The sequence below is a fragment of the Oryctolagus cuniculus genome, chromosome 18 (genome assembly GCF_964237555.1).
Source record: "Oryctolagus cuniculus chromosome 18, mOryCun1.1, whole genome shotgun sequence".
Classification (NCBI taxonomy): domain Eukaryota; kingdom Metazoa; phylum Chordata; class Mammalia; order Lagomorpha; family Leporidae; genus Oryctolagus; species Oryctolagus cuniculus.
Genome location: NC_091449.1, coordinates 2541852 through 2564131, shown reverse-complemented (window position 1 = coordinate 2564131; position 22280 = coordinate 2541852). Strand labels below are relative to the sequence as shown.

The window sequence follows — 22280 nt, the reverse complement described above, 5'->3', positions numbered from 1 at the left end:
GTAAAACAGTGGATGGAAGATTTCTCCTTCCCTCCCTTTTTTCCTCCCTCTGTCATTCTTCCTTTCAAATAATAAATAAGCAAATAAATCATTTTTATTTTTTTTAAGATTTTATTTATTTGAGAGATAGAGTTACAGACAGTGAGAGGGAAAGCGAGAAAGGTCTTCCCTGGTTCACTCCCCACGTGGCTGCAATGGCTGGAGCTGCACCGATCCAAAGCCAGGAGCCAGGTGGGTGCAGGGGCCCAAGATTTGGGCCATCTTCTACTGCTTTCCCAGGCCACAGCAGAGAGCTGGAATGGAAAAGGAGCAGCCGAGACTAGAACTGGCGCCCATATGGGATGTTGATGTCGCAGGTAGAAAATTAACCTACTGTGCCATGGCGCCAGCCCCAAATAAATCTTTTTTAAAAGACTCATTGAACTGATCCAAGAAAACCATTTGAATGATTTTTTTCCTATAAAATACTTTTTATTTGTCCTTTAAGATTTTAACAAAAAATATTTCTGTAAGGATAGAATTGTTTTTGCTTTTTCTCGTTTTATGTTTTTAGCATCTATGAGGAGTTGAATCACTGCGTCCAGTGCTTATTTCAGGTGCAGATTTTTTTTTAAAGATTTATTTATTTATTTGAAGGGCAGAGTTACAGAGAGGTAGAGGTAGAGAGAGAGAGAGAGAGGTCTTCCATCTGCTGGTTCACTTCCCAGATGGCTGCAACGGCCAGAGCTGCACTAATCAGGAGTCAGGAGCTTTTTCCTGGTCTCTCACGGGGGTGCAGGGGCCCAAGGACTTGAGCCATCTTCCACTGCTTTCCCAGGCCATAGCAGAGAGCTAGATGGGAAGTGGAGCAGCCGGGTCTTGAACTGGCACCCATATGGGATACCGGCACTGCAGGGGGCAGGCCCCAGGTGCAGATTCTGTACCTATGTAGTGTTTTCTCTTGGTATGGTGTGAATCTTTGGAAATCTGCATGTTTATGTCGCGGCAGCATGGGTAAGAATAGGACCTGCACATTTGGGAGTGGTTTATGCCCTAAGGAAGCAGGTTGGTGTAGACATCAGCAGGAGAAGCGTGTGTTGTTTTCTAGTGGATCGTGATTCACATCAGGATGCATGGCTATCAACAAGTATCGCTGCTGTTACCGGAGTGGAACATTTTAATGAGAAAAATAGCTGGACCCCACTCAAGTAGATCTTATCAGGAGCTAGCAGTCCACATCTAGTGCTTACAGCATAGTGCCAGCACATAGCAAGGCCTTGATGCTGTTGCCGTTAGCACCCACATGCCCAAGGGGTGGTTGCAGTGCTTCACAAGCAGACCACTTAGATGGTGTGCTTTTTTTTTTTTTTTTTTGACAGCTAGAATTACAGACAGTGAGAGGGAGAGACAGAGAGGTCTTCCATCCACTGGTTCATTCCCCAAATGGCCACAACAGTTGGAGCTGGGTCAATACAAAACCAGGAGCCAGGAGTTACTTCTGGGTCTCCCATGCAGGTGCAGGGTCCCAAGCACTTAGGCCGTCTCCCACTGCTTTCCCAGGCCGTAGCAGGGAGCTGGAGCAGCCAGGACTAGAACCGGTGCCCATATGGGATGCCAGCACCACAGGTGGATTAACCTACTGTGCCACAGTGCCGACCCCTGGTGGGCATTTTTTAAAAGTATGTAACCTGGCCAGCTCCACGGCTCACTTGGCTAATCCTCCACCTGCGGCGCCAGCACTCTGGGTTCTAGTCCCAGCTGGGGCGCCAGATTCTGTCCCGGTTGCTCCTCTTCCAGTCCAGCTCTCTGCTGTGGCCCGGGAAGGCAGTGGAGGATGGCCTAGGTACTTGGGCCCTGCACCCGCATGGGAGACCAGGAGGGAGCACCTGGCTCCTGGCTTCGGATCGGCGCAGCACTGATCGTGGCGGCCATTAGGGGAGTAAACCAACAGAAGGAAGACCTTTCTTTCTGTCTCTCTCTCACTGTCTATAGCTCTCTCTCTCTCTCACTCTCACTGTCTAACTCTGCCTGGCAAAAAAAATTAAAAAATAAAAAAAAATTTTTAAAAAGTATATAACCTGGGACAGAACTTGGCAACCTGTGGCCTGTGAGGCAGATCTGGCCCCCATCACTTTTGGGATGGCTGTCAATGGTCTTTACTTTTTTCAATCATTGAATAAATAAAGTATTTTTATGATGTGAAAATGATAAGAAATTCAATTTTGGGTCCAAAAATAAAGTTTCATTGGAGCACAGCATCATGCTCGCTTGTTTATGTGCTGTCTGTCTTGGTGGTGCACTGGCGAAGTTGAGTAGTTGTGTCAGCGGCTGTGTGGCCCTAAACCCTGAAATACCTGCCTTCTGGCCCTTTCCAGAGACGCCGTGCTGACCTCTGACGTGGAGCAGGGTCTGTACTGCCCCGGTCAAGTCCTGGCTCGGCAGTTCATTGCCTTTATGATGTGCCATATTTCCTCTCTATAAGGTGGTGATAGTGACCATGCCAACTGTTAACATTGTCCTGCAGATGAAATAAGCTCATAAATAAATATATAGGATTGTGTCTGGAATGCTGTAAGTGCTGTCAGCTATTACTGTGTTGCTGCTGTTGTTTATGGTGACGTGTTTGCCAACAGCAATCATTGATTCTGTACATAAAGAGCTGTCTGCATAAATAGAAAATATCTTAGGGTGCATGGGTATTGTTGATGTGCAGTTTTTGGCTATTTTGTGCAAGTGTTATAGAAGGGGTGGCTACATCGTGTGGGGCTCTTCAGTCTCCAGCCAAAAAGATTTCTCCATGAGGAGTTTCTCATTTTAGTTGCAAAACCCTTTGACTTGTCCTTACACTATTCTATTAAAAATGTCTTCAAAGTCAAAGATTAAGTTAAAGAACGTGGACTCTTGTATCATTCAGCAGATCTAAACCTCAAAGGGACTTCTGTTTCTAGCAGAATAATGATATTTGTTAACTAAAAGATTTGCCTGTGGGTCTGTGTTGTGACTTGTCAAGGTATTCAATTTAGGTTTGGTGCTGTCAAATGTGGGGTAGCCAGCGACACTCAGATTGGAAGGGTGAGCAGATGAAGTTTAGCACTCACAAATCCCAGGGAGAAGAGAGAGACGTGTGAGGCCAGGCCCATGGGAAGGGATGGGTGGCTTCTAGAAGACATGTGCGTAACAGTTGGGGAACTGCAGGAAGAGGGAGGCCTTGGAGGGCCAGAGCCTTTACCAGGGTCCATGGTATTGCTTAGGTGGGCTCCCCGAGGCAGTGCTGGATTGACTGATCTGAGGAGAGTGTGCAGTTAAGTGAGAGACCTTGGGGGCTACATTCTCAGGTTTATACGACTTAAGGCAGAAGTCAGGTAAGTTGGTCAAGAGGTTCAGGACGTGGTTCCTTACTTATCTAGAACACAGTAATGGGGATGGGGTGGAAACTACCCACTCTATGTGGATCAAGGGTGACAGGCCAGGGGCAGGCCAGCAGGCTGGATGCCGAGGCCGCATCAGTGTAAGCCTGAGTCAGGAAGGTGAGCATTGGCGTTCGTTCAGCACTGACATCATCATGCCTTGCCATCAGTACATGTGTGTATGTGATTGCTGTGTGTGCGTTAGCATTGAGTATATATTGTCGTGCTGTGTACGTGTGTGTATTACCTCATTGAAGCCACATGGCAGTCTGTGAGGTTAGTGTTGTTGACTTTTTCCACTTTTCGGAGCCAACTGAGGTTTTGGAGCTACTGAATACTGGAATCTGAATTGCACCTCTCGGGCAGTCTGACCTGTTTGCTTGTTGATTTAAGTATAAACCCCACTGCTACCAATCATTTAAATCTACTTTCTGTTAGCCATGGATTTCTGAGTCAGTCAGATTGGAAGTGACTAAATGTTAGAAATGTATTGGACAGTCTCAGAGCTGTGTGCTGGAAGGGTGACAGTGAGGCAGCACACCCATCTGTTAGCAACGCCCCAGCCCGCCAGTGTGCGCCCACGGTTCCTTCCTGTGCTTCCCGGCTCCCCAAGGTGACACCTGGGCTCTTAAAGGCACTTTGTGAGTTCAACACCTTATCATCTTTTTCATTCTTATCACACACTTATTTTTGTTTTTTGGGGAAAAGTAGTACCAGGGCTTTTGTTTTTATGAACATCTAGTGAGCACTTCAAGTAAGAGAAGCCCTTAGAACTCAGTCCGGGGATGAGTTGTGTCCCCTTTGAGGCGCATCTCCAGGTTTATTTCCCATTCTTGTTTGCTCCCGGTCGTGCCCGTGTCTCCAGGTTGCACACTGTTCAAGTACCTGCTGTGCAAGAACGACTTAGCCTTCATTCTTTGTTTCTATTTGCTGTCAAATAATTTTTGTTTGTGTGTTCACCTCCACAAAACTGCAAGTTCTCCAAGGAACGGCCCTTTGCTCATCTGGAGGTTGTGACATAATGAAGCTAGCTGAGCAGTTGCTAGCAGTCTGTAGATCACTAAACGAATGATCCCTATCCTGAATGACCACCGTGTCACTTCTCTCGGGCAGTGCCCTAACAAACTGTGGCAGCCTGGCCATCTCCAACCACAGGCTTCTGTTTCTGAGATCGGGGTGTGGGCAGGTTCGGTTTCCCCGGGGCTGCTCTCCTTGGCTTCCTGATGGCGACATCTTCCCGGTGTCCTCACATGGCCTTTGCACTCTGCGTGCCCATCCCTGGTGTCTAAAAGACAACAGTCAGGTTAGACAGGGATGCACCCATGTGGCCTCATGTGACTTTAGCTCCTCAAACGCTCATTCTCTAAACACAGTGACATCCGAAAGGACCGGGCTTGGGACTTCAACTCGGGAATTCGGGGGATGCAGTTCTGTAGGAGCTCTCCAGTCGTGAGGGAGTAAGAACGTGCTTGTGTCATTGCAGAGCTTGGTGGAATTTGGAGATGTGGCCATAGATTTCTCCCAAGAGGAGTGGGAGTGGCTGAACCCTGCTCAGAGGACGCTGTACCGGAAGGTGATGTTGGAGAACTACAGGAACCTGGCATCTCTGGGTAAGGGCGCTCCTGTCCCCTCGCACCTACCCTGTCAGGCTGCTGCCGTGCCCGAGAAGTCCTCCTCTCCTTTATCTGTCAGCTAAGGGGTCCAGCCCGTGGTCTGGACAGACCCACAGCGTGACCACCTCCTATTTCTTATGTATCCAGGACTTTGTGGTTCTAAGCCTGCTGTGATCTCATCTTTGGAACAAGGAAAAGAGCCCTGGGCAGTGAAGAGAAAGGTGGCAAGAGGCTGGAGCCCAGGTGAGTGTGGAGAAGTGACTGGGTGGGCAAAACCACTGCCTCAGATATGCAGCATCACCATGACTCCTCCTGAGCCTACAGACCTGGAGGCCAATCCAAGGCCTCTTTAGCATGAGCCTGGCTCTTTCCTTAACTATGCTCCCTTCCTTCTGAAGATGACTTATTTTCCTCTACTCTGTATCCCATATGTTCCTGGCTCCTCCTCCCTTTGTCATGGAGTCATCTCTTTAAAAATATCTTTAAAAATGTTTTTGACTGATTCTGATGTAGCTTTTGCTGTCTTATTTGTCTGATGAATGGCTGTTTCATGTATGGACTTATGTTTTCACTAGTGCTGAGTTTTGGCTTTGAGTAAGGCTGTCAGGTGCTGCTTGGTAATCTGAACATAAGCTGTTAAAGAAAGCATTGCACAGAGAGATGAGTCATGTTTATGCAACTTAAATGGAGTAGAAACTGATGTTCTATGGATGGCAAGTACATATAGGGACTTTGGGGAAAAAAGTAAAATTATTCCCAGTTTTAAGCTGGAGAAATAAGAAATGAGACTGGAATCTTGAGCAGAAGCATGAGGAGATGGGCAGATGAGGAGATGAGTTTGGGTGGATTGTGATACTTTGGGGGTCAAGTGTATTTCCCAGTGTCTACAGGCAGAGTGCAGTTGGGTTATTGGCTGTCAGGAGAAAAGCACACTGACTCTGATTTGATGGAATATTCTTACAGATATTGCGGTGATATTTATACTGTTTGGGAGTACAGAGATTTCAACCACAGCATTATTTCTGGAACAGCAAATAATCAAGTAAGACAAGGAATCAGAATTGAAGATTTCCTTTGGAGATTTTATTATAATAGGAAATGGTAACATTTCTGAAGAATTGAGCATATTTAAAGGCCTCTTTGTTCCAGTTTTACCTCAGGGGCAAGTTTGTGTTGACAGAATAGGACAGGTTGCTCACAGTTCTGGGTCACGTGAGCCATCGTGTCACACAAGAAGACAAGGATGATACGTTGGTGAAGGTTTTCAGTTTAACTTCTCATTAGATCACGTGCTTTGAGCTAGTTTTACGAGACAGACTCTTTTTTTTCTCCTACAGAACGTCCATCTGTTGTTGAGATTCTGCTTAGTCAAACAAAGACATGCTTTTAAGGGCAGGATCTGGGCTTTTTTTCTTAGCATTCTAACAAAAAAGGAGGCATGTACAGCTAGAGGTGAAATTTTTGCTAGATAAAGTGAAGAAGGACTCAAAGGCATTTTACTTTATAAAGCTTCAATAATCAAATCATACAGGAGTTTTTCTTTAGAGCCTCTCCTTCCTATTTGTTTATATCAGCAGCACTTTATCTTAGATTCAGGTGTTGTCAGCTCTTGATTTTCAATTTCCTTTTCCTAGTGTGCGGTTCAGCATTTAGGTGGGAAAGCTCATGTTGCATCCTTTAGGAATGTAGCCACACAGATTTAGGAGTATATGGTTATTGAATATTGCTGGTCATATAAAAATGCTTCCAAAATGACATGCTTTTTAGAGTTTTAATTCATCTAGTTACATTTTGATAGCTTTCTTCTGCCTAACACATGAGAGATATTTGCTTGCTTTCTTAATGTCTTTCAGACTTGAAGACTGTGAAGGAAAGTAAGAAGTTTCCTCCAAAGAGGGACTTTTGTGAAGAAAGGTTACCCCAGGCAGCGAGGACAGCGAGACTCGGAAACTGCAGTCTGGAATACTCTATGTTGGGGGACTATGATGATCTATTTGAGACACGACCAGTAAGTCAGGAGATAAACTGTAGGTAACAAAAAATACGCTTCATAAAACAACCACAAAAACCCAACTCTTTAGGACTGCAGTGACTCCAGGGAAGTTTCCACTTGCATACAAGATCTCCAATAGGCACAGTACCCCTCTAGAAGAAAGAGTTACATAAGCTTGATAAGCATTAGAAATGCAGGGAAAAAATTTCATTATAATGATGATAAACACACCTGTGTAAATCATAAATATTTGACTTGTTGTACGTGAGAGAAAGCTTTAAGCAGCATCTCAACCCTTCCTTTTCATTTAAGAGTTCACACAAAAGGAAACCCCTGCAGACTTACCGAAAAATGTGACAAAGCATCAGACAGCACTAAAAAATTCATGCTGCTGTGAGGTCATTCTCTTCCACAAAATTACAAATTCTCCCCAGAATAAACAGTTTCTCCTGTTTTCTCTTTTATTTTTTTCCCCCAAAACATGTATGATGTAATTAGGCCTGACCTGGATCACTCAGAACCTAAGAGTGCCTGTTTCACACTGTGCAGACACAGCCTGCTGGCCTGGTTTGTGAGTGTGTTTTGATCCAGAACATGTTTGTGTCACCCAGGGCTTTGGGAGTGTCACGGATATGGCCCTAGACTCCTCCCAGCTGGACCCAGCGCAGAGGAGCCTCTGGAAGAGTGCAGTGTGGGAGAACCACAGTGACCTGGGGTCTCCAGGTAAGGAGGTCCCTCTCCTGAATCTAAGTCTGTCTTGGGGAGGCCCCATATTCATACCTCGATGTTGAGTTCTGGAGGAGGAAGGGGGGTCTTCCCAAGTGCTGGCCTGAATTTCTGTTCCCAGTTACTGAGGTAACAGCTTGGCATTTGTGGAGTTGAAAGTTGGTATCAACATCTCTGATACTTTCAGATCCCTCTCACCTGTCTTCCTGCATTTTCTTGCAATGACACTTTCCCATCAAAACCAAGGAACTTGCTCCTGAATTTTGGAAAGCAGAGAGGATGACCACATCCTGTCTCTTTTCACTCATGCAGAACATTGTGCTTCCAAGCCCGATTTTGTCTCGTTACTGGAGGAAGGGAAGGAGCCCTGGATGGGGAGGAGAGATGTGAGAGGAGGCCTGTTCTCACGTGAGTGTGCGAGAGCCTGGTGTGGAAAAGCCAGTGCAGGTGAGAGTGTAGTTTTCATCAGAGAGGCTGAGCCCTCATTGTTGTGCAGTAGGAACCTTCAGAGTCCTCCAGGTCTGCAGAGAAAATCACACTCTGACACTGCAAAATCAATTCTTCCTTTTTTGTCCCCTTCTCTAATCATAACTCATGGCGATGGAGTGTTCTCTTTTCTTGGCACTGGGACACGCATCAGCCAGCCTCTTAGTTCCTTAAGGGACCTTTTGCTGACCCTGATGTACTTTTTTTTTTTTTTTTGACAGGCAGAGTGGACAGTGAGAGAGAGACAGAGAGAAAGGTCTTCCTTTGCCCTTGGTTCACCCTCCAATGGCTGCCGTTGCCAGCACGCTGCGGCCGGCGCATCACACTGATCCAAAGGCAGGAGCCAGGTGCTTCTCCTGGTCTCCCATGGGGTGCAGGGCCCAAGCACTTGGGCCATCCTCCACTGCCTTCCCAGGCCACAGCAGAGAGCTGGCCTGGAAGAGGGGCAACCAGGACAGAATCCGGTGCCCCGACCGGGACTAGAACCCGGTGTGCTGGCGCCTCTAGGTGGAGGATTAGCCTATTGAGCCACGGCACCAGCCCCTGATGTACTTTTGAGTTATTTTCCAAAGACCGAGTCTTCTTTGTCTCAGTGACTCGTTCACTGTATATGTCCATTCCGTAAGAACAACAAATGGAGAGTTATGCAAATGAGCCACTCTGCTTGGTATTGGCAAGCAATGGGAGAAGGGGAGCATATACACATAGATGTAAACTATCTGAGTTGCTCTAATGGAGAGGATGAGAACATGCTTATGGAGAACTTGCATGAACTGGAGTTTGCAAATTTCAGATAGGGCCTTAGGAGATGTTCTCTGCAGTGACTCCTATGTGTCAGTAGAACAGGCTAGGCAGAGGTTGTATTGCAAGCAGACAGTGATACACAAGGGAAAGAAAAGAAATTTTCTTCAAAAGTAATGCTCTCTAAAAAATGAAATCCCATCACTTATTTGTAAAAAGATGGAAAACCATGACCCATGATTACAACATGTTAAATGTTGTGACAGCTTTGGACTCTCTAAAGTGGTGTGACATATTTTTTACAAGTAGAAATTACAGTCTGAATATCCCTTATCAGAAATGCTTGTACCAGAAGTATTTCAGATTTCTGAGTTTTTCAGATTTTAGAATATTTGTGCAGCCTTTATTGGTTGAGCACTCTTAGTTCAAAAATTTAAAATTCTTCATAATCTAAAACTTTTTAGCCTTTTTGTCAATGCTTAACATGTTTTGGATTTTTAGTTTTCAGATTAGGAATGCTCAACTTGGATAGCTACTATATTCAGTTATATGTGCAGACGTGTTTCATATGCAATCCATGTTGTATGCATGTTGCTCACTTGGTTTACTTCATGTTTCTTGGTATTAAAGATTAACAGGATAGGTTTCTTTGTCAGTGAAAATGGTACATATTGGGATTGTTTGTCCCTTTATGTGAGCATCTACTAGGCTATGAAAGTTTGATTTGTTTTTTAGTGACTATGGCAACAGTTAGATATACTGATTTAATGACATCCTCAAAGCATTGGGTGTTTACAATCCAAATTTTGTGCATTATTTAGTCAAAGACTAAATAGACTAAATTTTTTGTTTTATTATGAAAGAGATTGAATAGTTTACCCTAAATTTGGTTTTTTTCCTTTCCACTATTCTTGAATATTTTCTTAACAGCCCCAATAACTTTTATAAATAAGTATGCTAACAGTATTGTTTCAAATAATTTTTACATATTATAATAATTTTTCTTTTAATTAGGTTTTTCAAAATTGTGATTTGTAAAATAATTTTAAAATTTTGTTTAGTCTGTTATTCCAATTATGCTATCTACTGTATGTGTCCTTAGAAATGTGATACATATATCACATACATATAGACCATGTAGCTTTACAATATATATATACCATAATTCATTTAAATAATCTGCTACTGAGAATATTTGAACATTTATGTCTTTTCCAATTTTTACCTATAATCAACATAAAATATATTCCTAGATGAATTTGCTGGGGCAAAATATACATATCTAAACATTACATGGATATTTTATTATAACATTGGTGAAGAATATGTGAAAATACCTGTTTCTAGACATCATTACAAATTTGGATATTTTATAGTTTTGCCAAGTTGTTGGGTGAAAAGCATGTTTTTTTTTTTATTTATTTATTTGAAAGTCAGAATTAGAGAGAGAGAGAGAGAGAAAGAGAGAGGTCTTCTATCCGCTGGTTCACTCCCCAGTTGGCCGATCTGAAGCCAGGAACCAGGAGCTTCTTCTGGATCCCCCATGTGAGTGCAGGGCTTGAGCCATCTTCCACTGCTTTCCCAGGCCATAACAGAGAGCTGGATGGGAAGTGGAGCAGCCAGGACTCGAACCGGCACCCATATGGAATGCCAGCACTGCAGGCAATGGCTTAACCCACTAAGCTACAGCACCAGCCCTGGAAAAGCATGTTTTATTGCATTTCCCTGGCTACTTGTGATGTTGAGAATGTAGATATTTGAATTCACTTAGTGGGGAGGCATTGTGGCACAGTGGGTTAAGTTTCTGCTTATGACACTCACATCCCATATTTGAGAGTGCCAATTTGAGTCTCAGTTCCTCTGGTTCTCTGGTCCAGCCTCCTGCTGGTGCCCCTGGGAGGCAGCAGGTTATTCCTGGAGTGTGTGGGACCCTGCCACCCGAGTGTGAGACCAGGGTGGAATTCCAGGCACCTGACTGGCCTGTCCCAGCCCCAGCTGTTGCAAGCATTTGAGGAGTGAACCAGCAGATGAAGATCTCTCTCTCTCGATCTCTCGATCTCTCGATCTCTGTGTGTGTGTGTGTGTGTGTGTGTGTGTTTCTTCTATCTCTGTCACTCTGCCTTTCAAGTAGATGAAAATAAACATTTAAAAAAATTTTTTTTAAATATGTTTGTCATTCTCATTTGGACCACATAACAAATCTCTTTAGCCTGTTTCTGGTACCATTTAATTCTTTCTCTCTCCCTCCTTACTTTCCCTTCTTTTCTGTAATTCTCCCCTTTCTTCCTTACCTGTTGCTTTATCTGTATTTTGCTGCATGGGCTTGTTGTCTTCACTTATTTTTACTGTGGAAAAGTACACATAATATAAAATTCAACCATTGAAAGTGCATGGGCATTAAGCACACTCACAGGGTGCACAACCATCACTACTATCCAGTTCCCGAAAAGTTTTCTCACTCCAAAAGGAAACCCCATATCCATCATGCATTCTGGATGTGATGTGAGTCAGAGTTCAGCTGCATTCTTTCGAATGTGAATATCCAGTTGTCCCAACACTATTTATGGAAGAGATTATTCTTTCCCTCATTGAATAGTTTTGGAACCCTGGTTGAAAATCAGTTGTTTCTCCAAAGAAGATATAAATGACCAATAAATGTGGGGAAAATGCTAATGTCACTAATAACCAGGGAAGTACAAATAAAACCACAGTGAGGTATTGCCTCATACCTGTCAGGTTGGCTGTTTTCAAAGCAAATGGAAAAAAAGGTAACAAGTATTAAGATGTGGAGATATTGATACCCCTGAACACTCCTGAAGGGAATGCAAAAGGCTGCATTTGCAATGAGAAATTTTTTGAAGATTTATTTATTTATTTATTTGAAAGGCAGAGTTATAGGGAAGCAGGGGGTGGGGGACAGTGAGAACCTCCTGGTTCACTCCCCAAAGTGCCCGCAATAGCCAGGGCTAGGCCACTGCAAAGTCAGGAGCCTGGGTTTCACTAAATCTGTCATGTGGGCTGCAGAGACCTAAATACCTGAGCCATCATCTACTCCCTCCCTGGATGCACATTATCTGGAAGCTGGAATGGAAGTGGAGGAGTTGGGATTTGAACCAGCACTCTGATGTAAGATACAGGAGTCCTAGGAAGTATCTTAACTGCTGCAGCAAATGCTGCTCCTGTTATTTCTATGTGAATTTTTTTTTTTTTTTTTTTTTGACAGGCAGAGTGGACAGTGAGAGAGAGAGACAGAGAGAGAAAGGTCTTCCTTTGCCGTTGGTTCACCCTCCAATGGCCGCCGCTGCAGCCGGCGCACCGCGCTGATCCTGGCAGGAGCCAGGAGCCAGGTGCTTTTCCTGGTCTCCCATGGGGTGCAGGGCCCAAGCACCTGGGCCATCCTCCACTGCACTCCCTGGCCATAGCAGAGAGCTGGCCTGGAAGAGGGGCAACCGGGACAGAATCCGGCGCCCCAACCGGGACTAGAACCCGGTGTGCCGGCGCCGCAAGGTGGAGGATTAGCCTATTGAGCCACGGCGCCGGCTCATCTATGTGAATTTTAATATCATCTTTTCCAATTGAGGTTTTGTTAGGAATCAACATTGAATCTGTACAGTATTTGTGTTTCCCAAATATTTGACTTTCTCCATCACCTTCCTAAAATCTATTTCCTTGCATATATATTTAATAGTGTATAGCTATACATGCACAAAATTCTGATATATGCCAAATGACTTAACAAAAGGACTTAAGGCATAATCACCCCCATGAGCTTATAGTCTGAGATTATAGATATGATTATTCAGTAGTATATGAGTATAATTAAATATAATATGATGCTCATTATTATAAAAAATGTCTTAAAAAGAAAATGATATAGTCATCTCAATAGATGCAGGAAAAGTATTTCACAAAATTCAGTATCCTTTCATGATAAAATCCTCAACACATTAGATATAAAGAATTGTACCTCAACACAATAAAGGCCAAATATGACAAGCCTATTGCTAACATCATACTTAACAGTGAAAAGCTACATTTTCTTTTAAGATCAGGAACAAGACAAAGATGTTTACTTTCAACATTTCTGTTCAACATAGCACTGGGTGTCCTAGCCAGAGCGGTTACACAGGAGAAAGAAACATAAGGTATCTAAATCAGACAAAAAGTAAAATAGTCTGTGTAAATTATATGATCCTATATGTAGAAAAGCCTTAAAGAAACCCCCTCACCAAAATTGCTAGAACTAATAAATGGGTTCATTAGTTGCAGAATACAAAATCAATGTGCCAATTCAGTTACATTTTTATGATAACAATGAATTATCCAAAAAGACATCTAGAATGCAGTCCCATTTACAATAACAACGAACAAAATGAAATACTTAGGAACAAATTTAACCAAGAAGGTGAAAGAATGCTAAAAACTATAAAATGTTGATGAAAGAGTTTGAAGAAAGTAGCACAGAGAGATGGAAAGATGTCCTGGGTCTTGGATTGGAAGAATTTATATCCTGAAGATGTCCATAATACCATTGCAGATACAACGTAATCCTTATCAAAATTCCAATGGTATTTTTGATAGAAATAGGAAAAAAAATCCTGAAATATGTATGGAACTACAGAAGACTCCAAATAGCTAAAGTAATTTTGAGCAAGATGAACAAAGCTAGAAGAATCACACTTCCTGACATTTCCAAATTGTAGTAACCCAAGTTCCATGTTACTGACATAAAAACACAAGATATATAAATTAGTGGAATAGAATAGAAAGCCCAGAAGTAAACCTATGCATATAAAGTCAACCAATCTTTGACAAAAATGTTAAGAGTACACAAGAAGAAAAGAATTGTGTCTTCAATATATAGTGTTGGGAAAACTGGGTATCTACATACCAAAATAAATTTATAGAGTTCTATCTTACACTGTACATAAAATTCAACTCAAAATGGATTAAAATAAGACTCAGAAACTTTAAAAGTACACAGAAATATGGAAGAAAAGCTCGATCATATTGTTCTTGGCAATGATTTTCTGGATATGGCACCAAAAGCACAGGCAACAAAAGCAAAAAGAAACAAGTGGTGCTATGTAAAACATTTCTATACAGCAAAGGAAACAGTCAAAAAGGTTGCGAAATGGGAGAAAATATTTACAAACCATGCATCCAATAATATGAAAAATGCATAAGGAACTCATAAAATAATAGCAAAAAAGAAAAACTAGAATTTTAAAGCGACAGATGGCCTGAATGGACATTTTCCCAAAGACGACATACAAATGGCAAACACGCACATGAAAAGTTGCTCAGCATCACTGACCATGAGGGAAATGAAGTCAAAGTCACAATGAGGTAACTGCTCATAAATGCTGGGACAGCTATTATCAAAAGTTAAGAAATAAGTGTTGGAGATATGGAGAAAGGGAAACCTCATGCACTGCTGATGGGAATGTAAATTTGTACAACCATTATGGAGAACACTTTGGAGGTTTCTCAAAAAAAGTAAAAATAAAGCTACTCTATGCTCTAGCAGCCCAGTAGTGGATATATATCCAGAAGAAATTGGTACCTCAAGGAGATACCAGTACGCCCATATTCCCTGCGGCATTAGTCACAGTAGCCAGAGTTCACAGTGACAAACAGGTAAAATATGGTATGTAACTACAACATACATATTTGTTTTATATATGTGTGTGTGTAACATTTATAGCATATATATCTATAAGTAGGTATATGAATGCAATGGCATCAATTTGGCCTTAAAAATAGTCTTGCCATTTGCAACATAGAGACATTAGGCTCAGTAACATAAACCAGACATGGAAAGACAGGTATTGTATGGGAGATCTACAAAAGCCAAACTTGGGGTTGAGAGTAGAAGGTTGATTACCAAGGGTCAGGGGCTGTGAGAAATGGGGAGATATTGGTTGAAGGGTACGAACTTTAGTTATAAGACTAATAAGTTCTGGAGACTTAACATATAGCATTGGGGCTAAGTTAATAATGTATTGTACACTTTTCTGAGAGTAGATCTTGACTCATCTCACCACACACAGAAAATAGTAAATATACGGAGTGATAAATAAGTTACAGTGCTTGAGTGTAACAATCATTTCACAATGTATGCATATATCTAAACATGTTGTACACCTTACATATATACAAGTTTAGTTTGACAAGTTTTCCTCTATAAAGCTGGAAAAAATGTTTATTTCAAAAAAAATAAATAAATAACTTCCAAGGCCCTAGTAAGAAATGGTCAGCAAAGTGGGATTTTTTCAGGCTTGTGGAAATAAGTAGAAAAGTGATTCATGTGATTATTGAGCTTCAGCAGTCCATTGGCAGTGTAGCTTTCATTCAGATGCAATGCACCAAATAAAATATCATTAATAGAAACAGCCTTGGAGCTGGCACCATGGCTCACTTGGTTAATCCTCCGCCTGTGGCGCCAACATACCATATGGGCGCCGGGTTCTAATCCTGGTTGCTCCTCTTCCAGGCCAGCTCTCTGCTGTGGCCCGGGAGGGCAGTGGAGGATGGCCCAAGTGTTTGGGCCCCTGCACCCACATGGGAGACCAGGAGGAAGCACCTGGCTCCTGGCTTCGGATCAGTGCAGCACCGGGGCCGTTTAGGGGGTGAACCAACGGAAGGAAGACCTTTCTCTCTGTCTCTCTATCTATCTGTCAAATAAATAAATAAATGAAAAAGAAACAAAAGACATTCAAAAAAGTTTTCAGTCACAAGAAATTTGGATAATTTTAAAAAAATAGAAACAGCCTTTTCTGGTTATAACAAAGTAAGTGGGCTTTCAGGTAATGCTAATGAGCGTCAAGGAATACAAAGTCTTTTGCGTGCTTGGTGTGCTCCTTTAAACAGCTGTCGTGATGTAACGGCTCTGCATTCAGTGGTGTCTGCTCTGGCTTCCAAGGCAGGGTGGATGCAGTGAGAGGAAGATAAGGGCAGAGACTGTCACAGCCTATGAACTTGGCCTGTTCTGGTATTTATTCTGCATAGACCTTTTCACCTACTTACCTCCGCTAGGTGCCTGTGTGAATTCAGTCTGCAGTCTTACACCATACAATCCATGTTTAAGTGTAATAGCTCATAGAGGTGCAAAATATATGACCATAGTGAATTAATTCATCAACTTTCCTTTTATCAGATGCCTTTTTTCCCCTAACAAATGATAAAGGAAATACCTGTTTTCTTGATGTGTTTCAGGCCAACAATCTGTAAAGGAGACTCAGGAATTATTTCCAAAGCAAGACTCATGTGCTGAAAGGATAACGGACAGAACTTCACACACTAAACTTGAATGTTCCAATTTCAGAGAACACTGGGATTCTGAGTGTGTGTTTGGAAAGATGTTAGTAAGTCAAGAGACACAGTTCAGGCAAGAGACCATTACTCCTAACAAAACCCACTCTAAGGAGAGTGTGTATAACAAATCTGGAAAGTGTTTCCACTTAGACAATTCAGAAGAGAGACTTCGCAATCCCGACTCAATTAAAATTTTCCCAAAAAGTTCAGCAGTAATAAAACAAACAGGAATCTATGCAGGAAAGAAGCTTTTCAAATGTAATGAATGTAAGAAAACTTTTACCCAGAGCTCGTCCCTTACTGTTCACCAGAGAATTCATACTGGAGAGAAACCCTATAAATGTAATGACTGTGGAAAGGCCTTTAGTGATGGTTCCTCCTTCGCACGCCATCAGAGATGTCACACTGGCAAGAAGCCCTATGAATGCATTGAGTGTGGGAAGGCTTTTATACAGAACACGTCGCTTATCCGTCACTGGAGATACTATCACACTGGGGAGAAACCTTTTGACTGCATTGATTGTGGGAAAGCCTTCAGTGATCATATAGGACTTAATCAACACAGGAGAATTCATACTGGAGAGAAACCTTACACATGTGATGTTTGTCACAAGTCCTTTAGGTATGGCTCATCCCTTACTGTACATCAGAGGATTCACACCGGGGAGAAACCGTATGAATGTGATGTTTGCAGGAAAGCCTTCAGCCATCATGCGTCTCTCACTCAACATCAAAGAGTACATTCTGGAGAAAAGCCTTTTAAGTGTAAAGAGTGTGGGAAGGCTTTTAGGCAGAATATACACCTTGCTAGTCATTTAAGGATTCATACCGGGGAGAAACCTTTCGAATGTGGGGAGTGTGGGAAGTCCTTCAGCATCAGTTCACAGCTTGCCACTCATCAGAGGATTCATACTGGAGAGAAGCCCTATGAATGTAAGGTTTGTAGTAAAGCATTTACACAGAAGGCTCACCTTGCACAGCATCAGAAAACTCATACAGGAGAGAAACCCTATGAATGTAAGGAGTGTGGTAAAGCCTTCAGCCAGACCACACACCTCATTCAACATCAGAGAGTACATACTGGAGAGAAACCGTATAAATGCATGGAATGTGGGAAGGCCTTTGGTGATAACTCATCATGTACTCAACATCAAAGACTCCACACCGGCCAAAGACCTTATGAATGTATTGAATGTGGAAAGGCCTTCAAGACAAAGTCATCCCTTATTTGTCACCGCAGGAGTCATACTGGAGAGAAGCCGTATGAATGTAGTGCATGTGGCAAGGCCTTCAGCCATCGCCAGTCCCTTAGTGTGCATCAGAGAATCCATTCTGGAAAGAAACCGTATGAATGTAAGGAATGTAGGAAAACCTTCATCCAGATTGGACACCTCAATCAGCATAAGAGAGTTCATACTGGAGAACGACCCTACAACTATAAGAAAAGTAGAAGAGCCTTCAGGCAAACCGTGCACTTTGCTCACCATCAGCGAATGCACACTGCAGAGCCCTCGACACGCCCTTCTTTACCTTCCACATCAAGTTCTGTGGATCTGTTTCCCAAATTTCTCTGGAATCCATCCTCACTTCCATCGGCATAGTCTGAAGACCACATCATTTCAGACAGACTACTCCAATAGTTTGGAAACTGATCTCCCTGCTCTTTTGTTTTATTCTACTTTTGTCCCTTATATTGCAGGCAGACTGACTTTTTAGATGTAATCGTATTTAATTCACTCATAAAAAACTGTGTTGAAATCTTTTAAATTGCTTAGTGTGTAAGATTTGCTTAACATGGTTACTGGGCCATATTAAGTGTTCAGTAAGTTTAGCTCTTAAAAAAACTATTGTTTAGAGCATTGAAAAGTTAGCATAGTCAGCTCTGATTTTTAAAAAACTGACGTAATAGGGTGAGGCAAGGAGAAACCAGATTTGAGATCAAGAACTGGAGTTTTTGAGGTAGTTGTTAAGGTTTTGCCATGTTGTTTTGAGATTTGATAACACAGCACTGAGTTGATGTTGGCCCTTTCCATTGGGTCTTCATGAATATAAACTGATGTGAACTTGGTGGTGAGAAAATTTAGCTTTACTATATACATTTGATGGCAGTCTTAGAAACTCTAGTGAACACAAATGAGTAGGCCATTAGGACAAATGAATTAAAACAATCAGAAATATGTAAGGTTTACAACTACTGACATGCTACTGAAGAAGTAGAAAGGTTGTCAAGATTTGATCTCTTTGAAGTCACTTGGCTTATGAATAAATTATATTAAACTTTTGAGGAATCATTAACTTTGAGGTACACTGATTTAGGTTAACAAACTGACTTATGACCAAAGTCTCACCAGCTGTTCTTGTATAGTTCATGGGTAATTTTTTAAAAAATTTTTCAAAAGGTTGTAAAAATGAATATTTTCAACATAATTATATGAAGTTTAATTCTGTGTATTTAAATAAAATTTTATTGACATAGAGCTACACATTTCATTTACATATCATCTACATCTTGCTTTCAGGCCAAAATGACAAAGTTGAGCTGTTCTGACAGAGACCATGTGGCCCAGAAGCCAAAAATGTCTACTGTCTCTGATCCTTTTCAGTAAGATGCTGCCACTCCCTGTTGTAGACCACAGGTCAACAGACTAAAGATACAGGGCCAAATTCTGTCTACTACCTGGTTTTGTAAATGGAGCTTTCCTGAGCTAAAGCCATGATCATTTGTTTACCTATTGTCTGTGACTGTTTAGACCACTGTGACAAAGTTGAGTAGTTGCAACAGAGACTGTGTGGCCTGTAATATTTACTATTCGTTCATAGAATATTTACCAACTTCTGCTCTGGAGTAGAGGAGAATATACAAATAGTTCTAGTTTTATGGTAATAATAAGTCTCTGACATTAAAAAAAAGACAAACTAAAATAATTTATAAATAGAGATTAAAGAAGACTATTAAGCTATATTGAAAGATACAAAATATGCCCAAAAAGGGAAGTGATATTTTTCTAGAAGAAATGCTCAATACTATTAATGTTTGTACATTGTTATTCCAGAGTCCCAGTAGAATATGTTTACTTTGATGGTTTTATTTGAAACAACGTAATTAGACAAGAATAGCAGGGAAACTTTTGAACGTTTTCTTTGCATATGAGATTTGGTATTACAGTATTGACATTTTAGTGTTGGGGAGACAGTGGAGTTATCTACCTCCCTTCACTAAAAAAAAAAAAAAAAAGAAAAGTAGAAGCACATTTTTACCTTACAGAAAATATAGGAAAATTGTATTAACTGTCTCTAATTATGAAATAATATGTTGAAAGCAAACACAGGAAAGAGGAAGCTTTACTCAAACAGCATGTGGGGTTCTAAAAGTATAAAAGAAGAGAGTAAGTGACCTTGCAAAGTAAAATCTCTGACCTGGTGTTAAGTACCAAAACCACAACAGCTGACAGAAAATGTTTGCAATTTACATAAAAGAATTTGCCCTTTGGGAAAGGGATATCACATGCAAAGCAGTGGGGAAGAATGGGACTGCATATTAAGAGTTATGTCACAGCTAAAGAATTCAAATGAATACGGATGATTTGTAAAGTTCTGAACCTCATTGATCAGAAAAATACCGATTAAAACAAGTTTCCTTGGTTTCTTGGTGGCTCAAAATCTAAAATTTGTTTTAAGATCCAATTCTGGTGTCAGTGTGGGGGAACAAGTACTTATTTATCGTTAGCAGTGTAAATTTTTCTTCTACATTTTTGTCTGACAATATGGCATGTTCTGCCAACATTATAAACATGCATTCCTTTTGAAATAGTAATTTCAGATCTAGGAACTTTATCCCATTGGAATAAATATATATAATTGTTACAGAGTTGTTTTAATTACAAGTAAGAATTTAGTATTCTGCCAAGCAGATTACTTTAACTGTGATTATTCAACACTGTATTATGCAGTTAGTAGAAAGAAGTTAATCTCCAAATATGTATCTGTGGACAGTTGTCCACAATGTTTGAAATGAATTATGTGATTTTCTGAACCTTTTGTGTAAAGTGATTTTTTAGTCGGAGTCAACATTAATATCAAATGTGTATTTTTCTGTGTGCATGAGCATATGTATTGAAATCTGCTTTTGTCTTTAAGACATCCATTTTTCCTAGCTTTTTGTGAGCACTTTCCTTTTCTTCTATATTTGGATGAACTGACAGTCCCATGTAACTCCAGTTAAATTAAACAGATTTTTTCATTCTTTGTATTTTGATTGGAAATGCAGGGATAGGAGTATGACCAGGATTCAGCTTTATGAGGATGTTTGCTTTTCGTGTTCATTTTGATTGGTTGAAGCCCAGCTGTGTCACTTCTGAAATGGAAGTAGTTTGAATTGCATCATGCTTTGGCATCAACCTAAAGATTTCTGCATTTGTCACGGGAATCCATTGACGTGTTTCCTGCTTTCTTATATACTGGTTTTGTTCTGTTCTTTAAATCAGTTTGCTACTTGGTACTTTTCTAGTATTTCATTTCTAATTTTAAGTTAGTCAGGTTCTTTTGTTTTCAACCAAAGAAAGCTTGTCAGTACAGATATTCATACTAGAACATGTCCACCAAGCTGTAAAGAAACAGCATTTTGGAATGGTAGCAATGCTTAATCCTATTTTGTACTATGAAAGGATATTTATTATAGAAGAACTATATGCCAATTGTGCATTAGGGGTCATACAGCTCCCACCAAAAACAAAAGGTGATGTAGAGTGCTTCCTCTGAAAGTTTATATGCTATTTATAATGAAATTGGATAGTTAAAATTTAGGGCCACTTGAAATTCTGACCATAAGCAAGAAATTGAAATCATGACAATATCTGTGGGGCTGGCATCATGGTGCCGCCTGCGAAGCTGGCATCCTGTATTGAGTGCCAGTTCAAGTCCAGCTGCTTCACTTCCCATCCAGCTCTCTGCTACAGTGTCTGGGAAAGCAGTGGAAGATGGCCCAACTGGTTATAGTTCCAGGCTCCTGGCTTTGACTTGATGCAGCCTGGACCAAGTCCAGGCTTTGGGTTTTATCCAGGAGCTCCTGGCTCCTGGCTTTGGATCAGCACAGCTCCAGCCGTTGTGGCCAACTGAGGAATGAACCAGCAGATGGAAGATCTTTCTCTCCCTCTTTATTTGTAACTCTTTCAAATACATAGATCTTAAAAAATAAAAGAAGAAAAAGAAAGAAAAGAAAGAAAACTCTTACTAGCATGGGACTACAATAGGTGAAAACCAAACACAAGGATAGGTGCAGTTAGTTGCTGAGCTGTGATCCTACTGAATTCCCAACTTTGCCACTTCTCTTAAGTAATCGGATGTGGCTGTCAGGAAGGATTCAAGGATCTTAGAAAACTTTGACTCCTTCTTTTAACGCAAAAGTCCCTTGTGTCTAAAAATGTAATTGTCCTTTCTTACCCTCACCATTATTGCTTGGCCATTAACTAAAAACAAAAATTGAATATAACCTGTGTTTTAAATTACAGGATATGGAGAAGATTGATCTCATCTAGAAATATTTACCAGTTATGCCATCAAAACCTTAGGCAACATTTTAAAAACATGTTTTGGGAATTAAATTTTTACAAGATCCCAGCAGGGCCCCACTGTAGCTTTTCCATGGCCCTTTGACATAAAAGAAGCATGAATATCTTTAAAATGTCCCCAGTGTCTTATCCTGTAGGTGTTGGGACTTCTTACGAGACTGGATGCACTTTTAAAGGGTATCTGATTTCTGTAGAAACTATGGAATGTGTAGTAGCTAAATTACAGGGCAGCAGTTAACTATGAGAAGAAAGTGAGACACAATAAAGCCCCTGAAGCCCCAGAATGTACTGATTTATGATATTTTCACTGTATGTAACAGTCCCCAGGATTGAAGCTGCTCTAACATTTTGTTTAATGAAAAACACTCCATGGCATGGATCCAAGTCTCACATGGACTTGAATCAATTGTAGTTGGACTGGGTATTCTGTTGTTGTTGTTGTTGTTGTTGT

The 22280-nt window shown here is 41.2% G+C and overlaps 1 protein-coding gene across 2 annotated transcripts in view; it reads left to right on the top strand.

Moving 5' to 3' along the window:
• Positions 1–22280, top strand: part of LOC100345548 (zinc finger protein 470) — a 108116-nt gene that overhangs the window by 7513 nt on the left and 78323 nt on the right. Inside the window, exons 3-8 of one of the 2 annotated variants that reach the window (XM_070063408.1) lie at positions 4870–4996; positions 5147–5242; positions 6853–7007; positions 7604–7715; positions 8031–8126; positions 16164–20507. In XM_070063408.1, coding sequence (XP_069919509.1) covers positions 4870–4996; positions 5147–5242; positions 6853–7007; positions 7604–7715; positions 8031–8126; positions 16164–17863 — 2286 coding nt within the window. In that variant the 3' untranslated portion in view covers positions 17864–20507. Of the gene's footprint in view, positions 1–4869; positions 4997–5146; positions 5243–6852; positions 7008–7603; positions 7716–8030; positions 8127–16163 lie in introns of those variants that run through there. The other variant, XM_070063409.1, reaches the window with a different exon arrangement.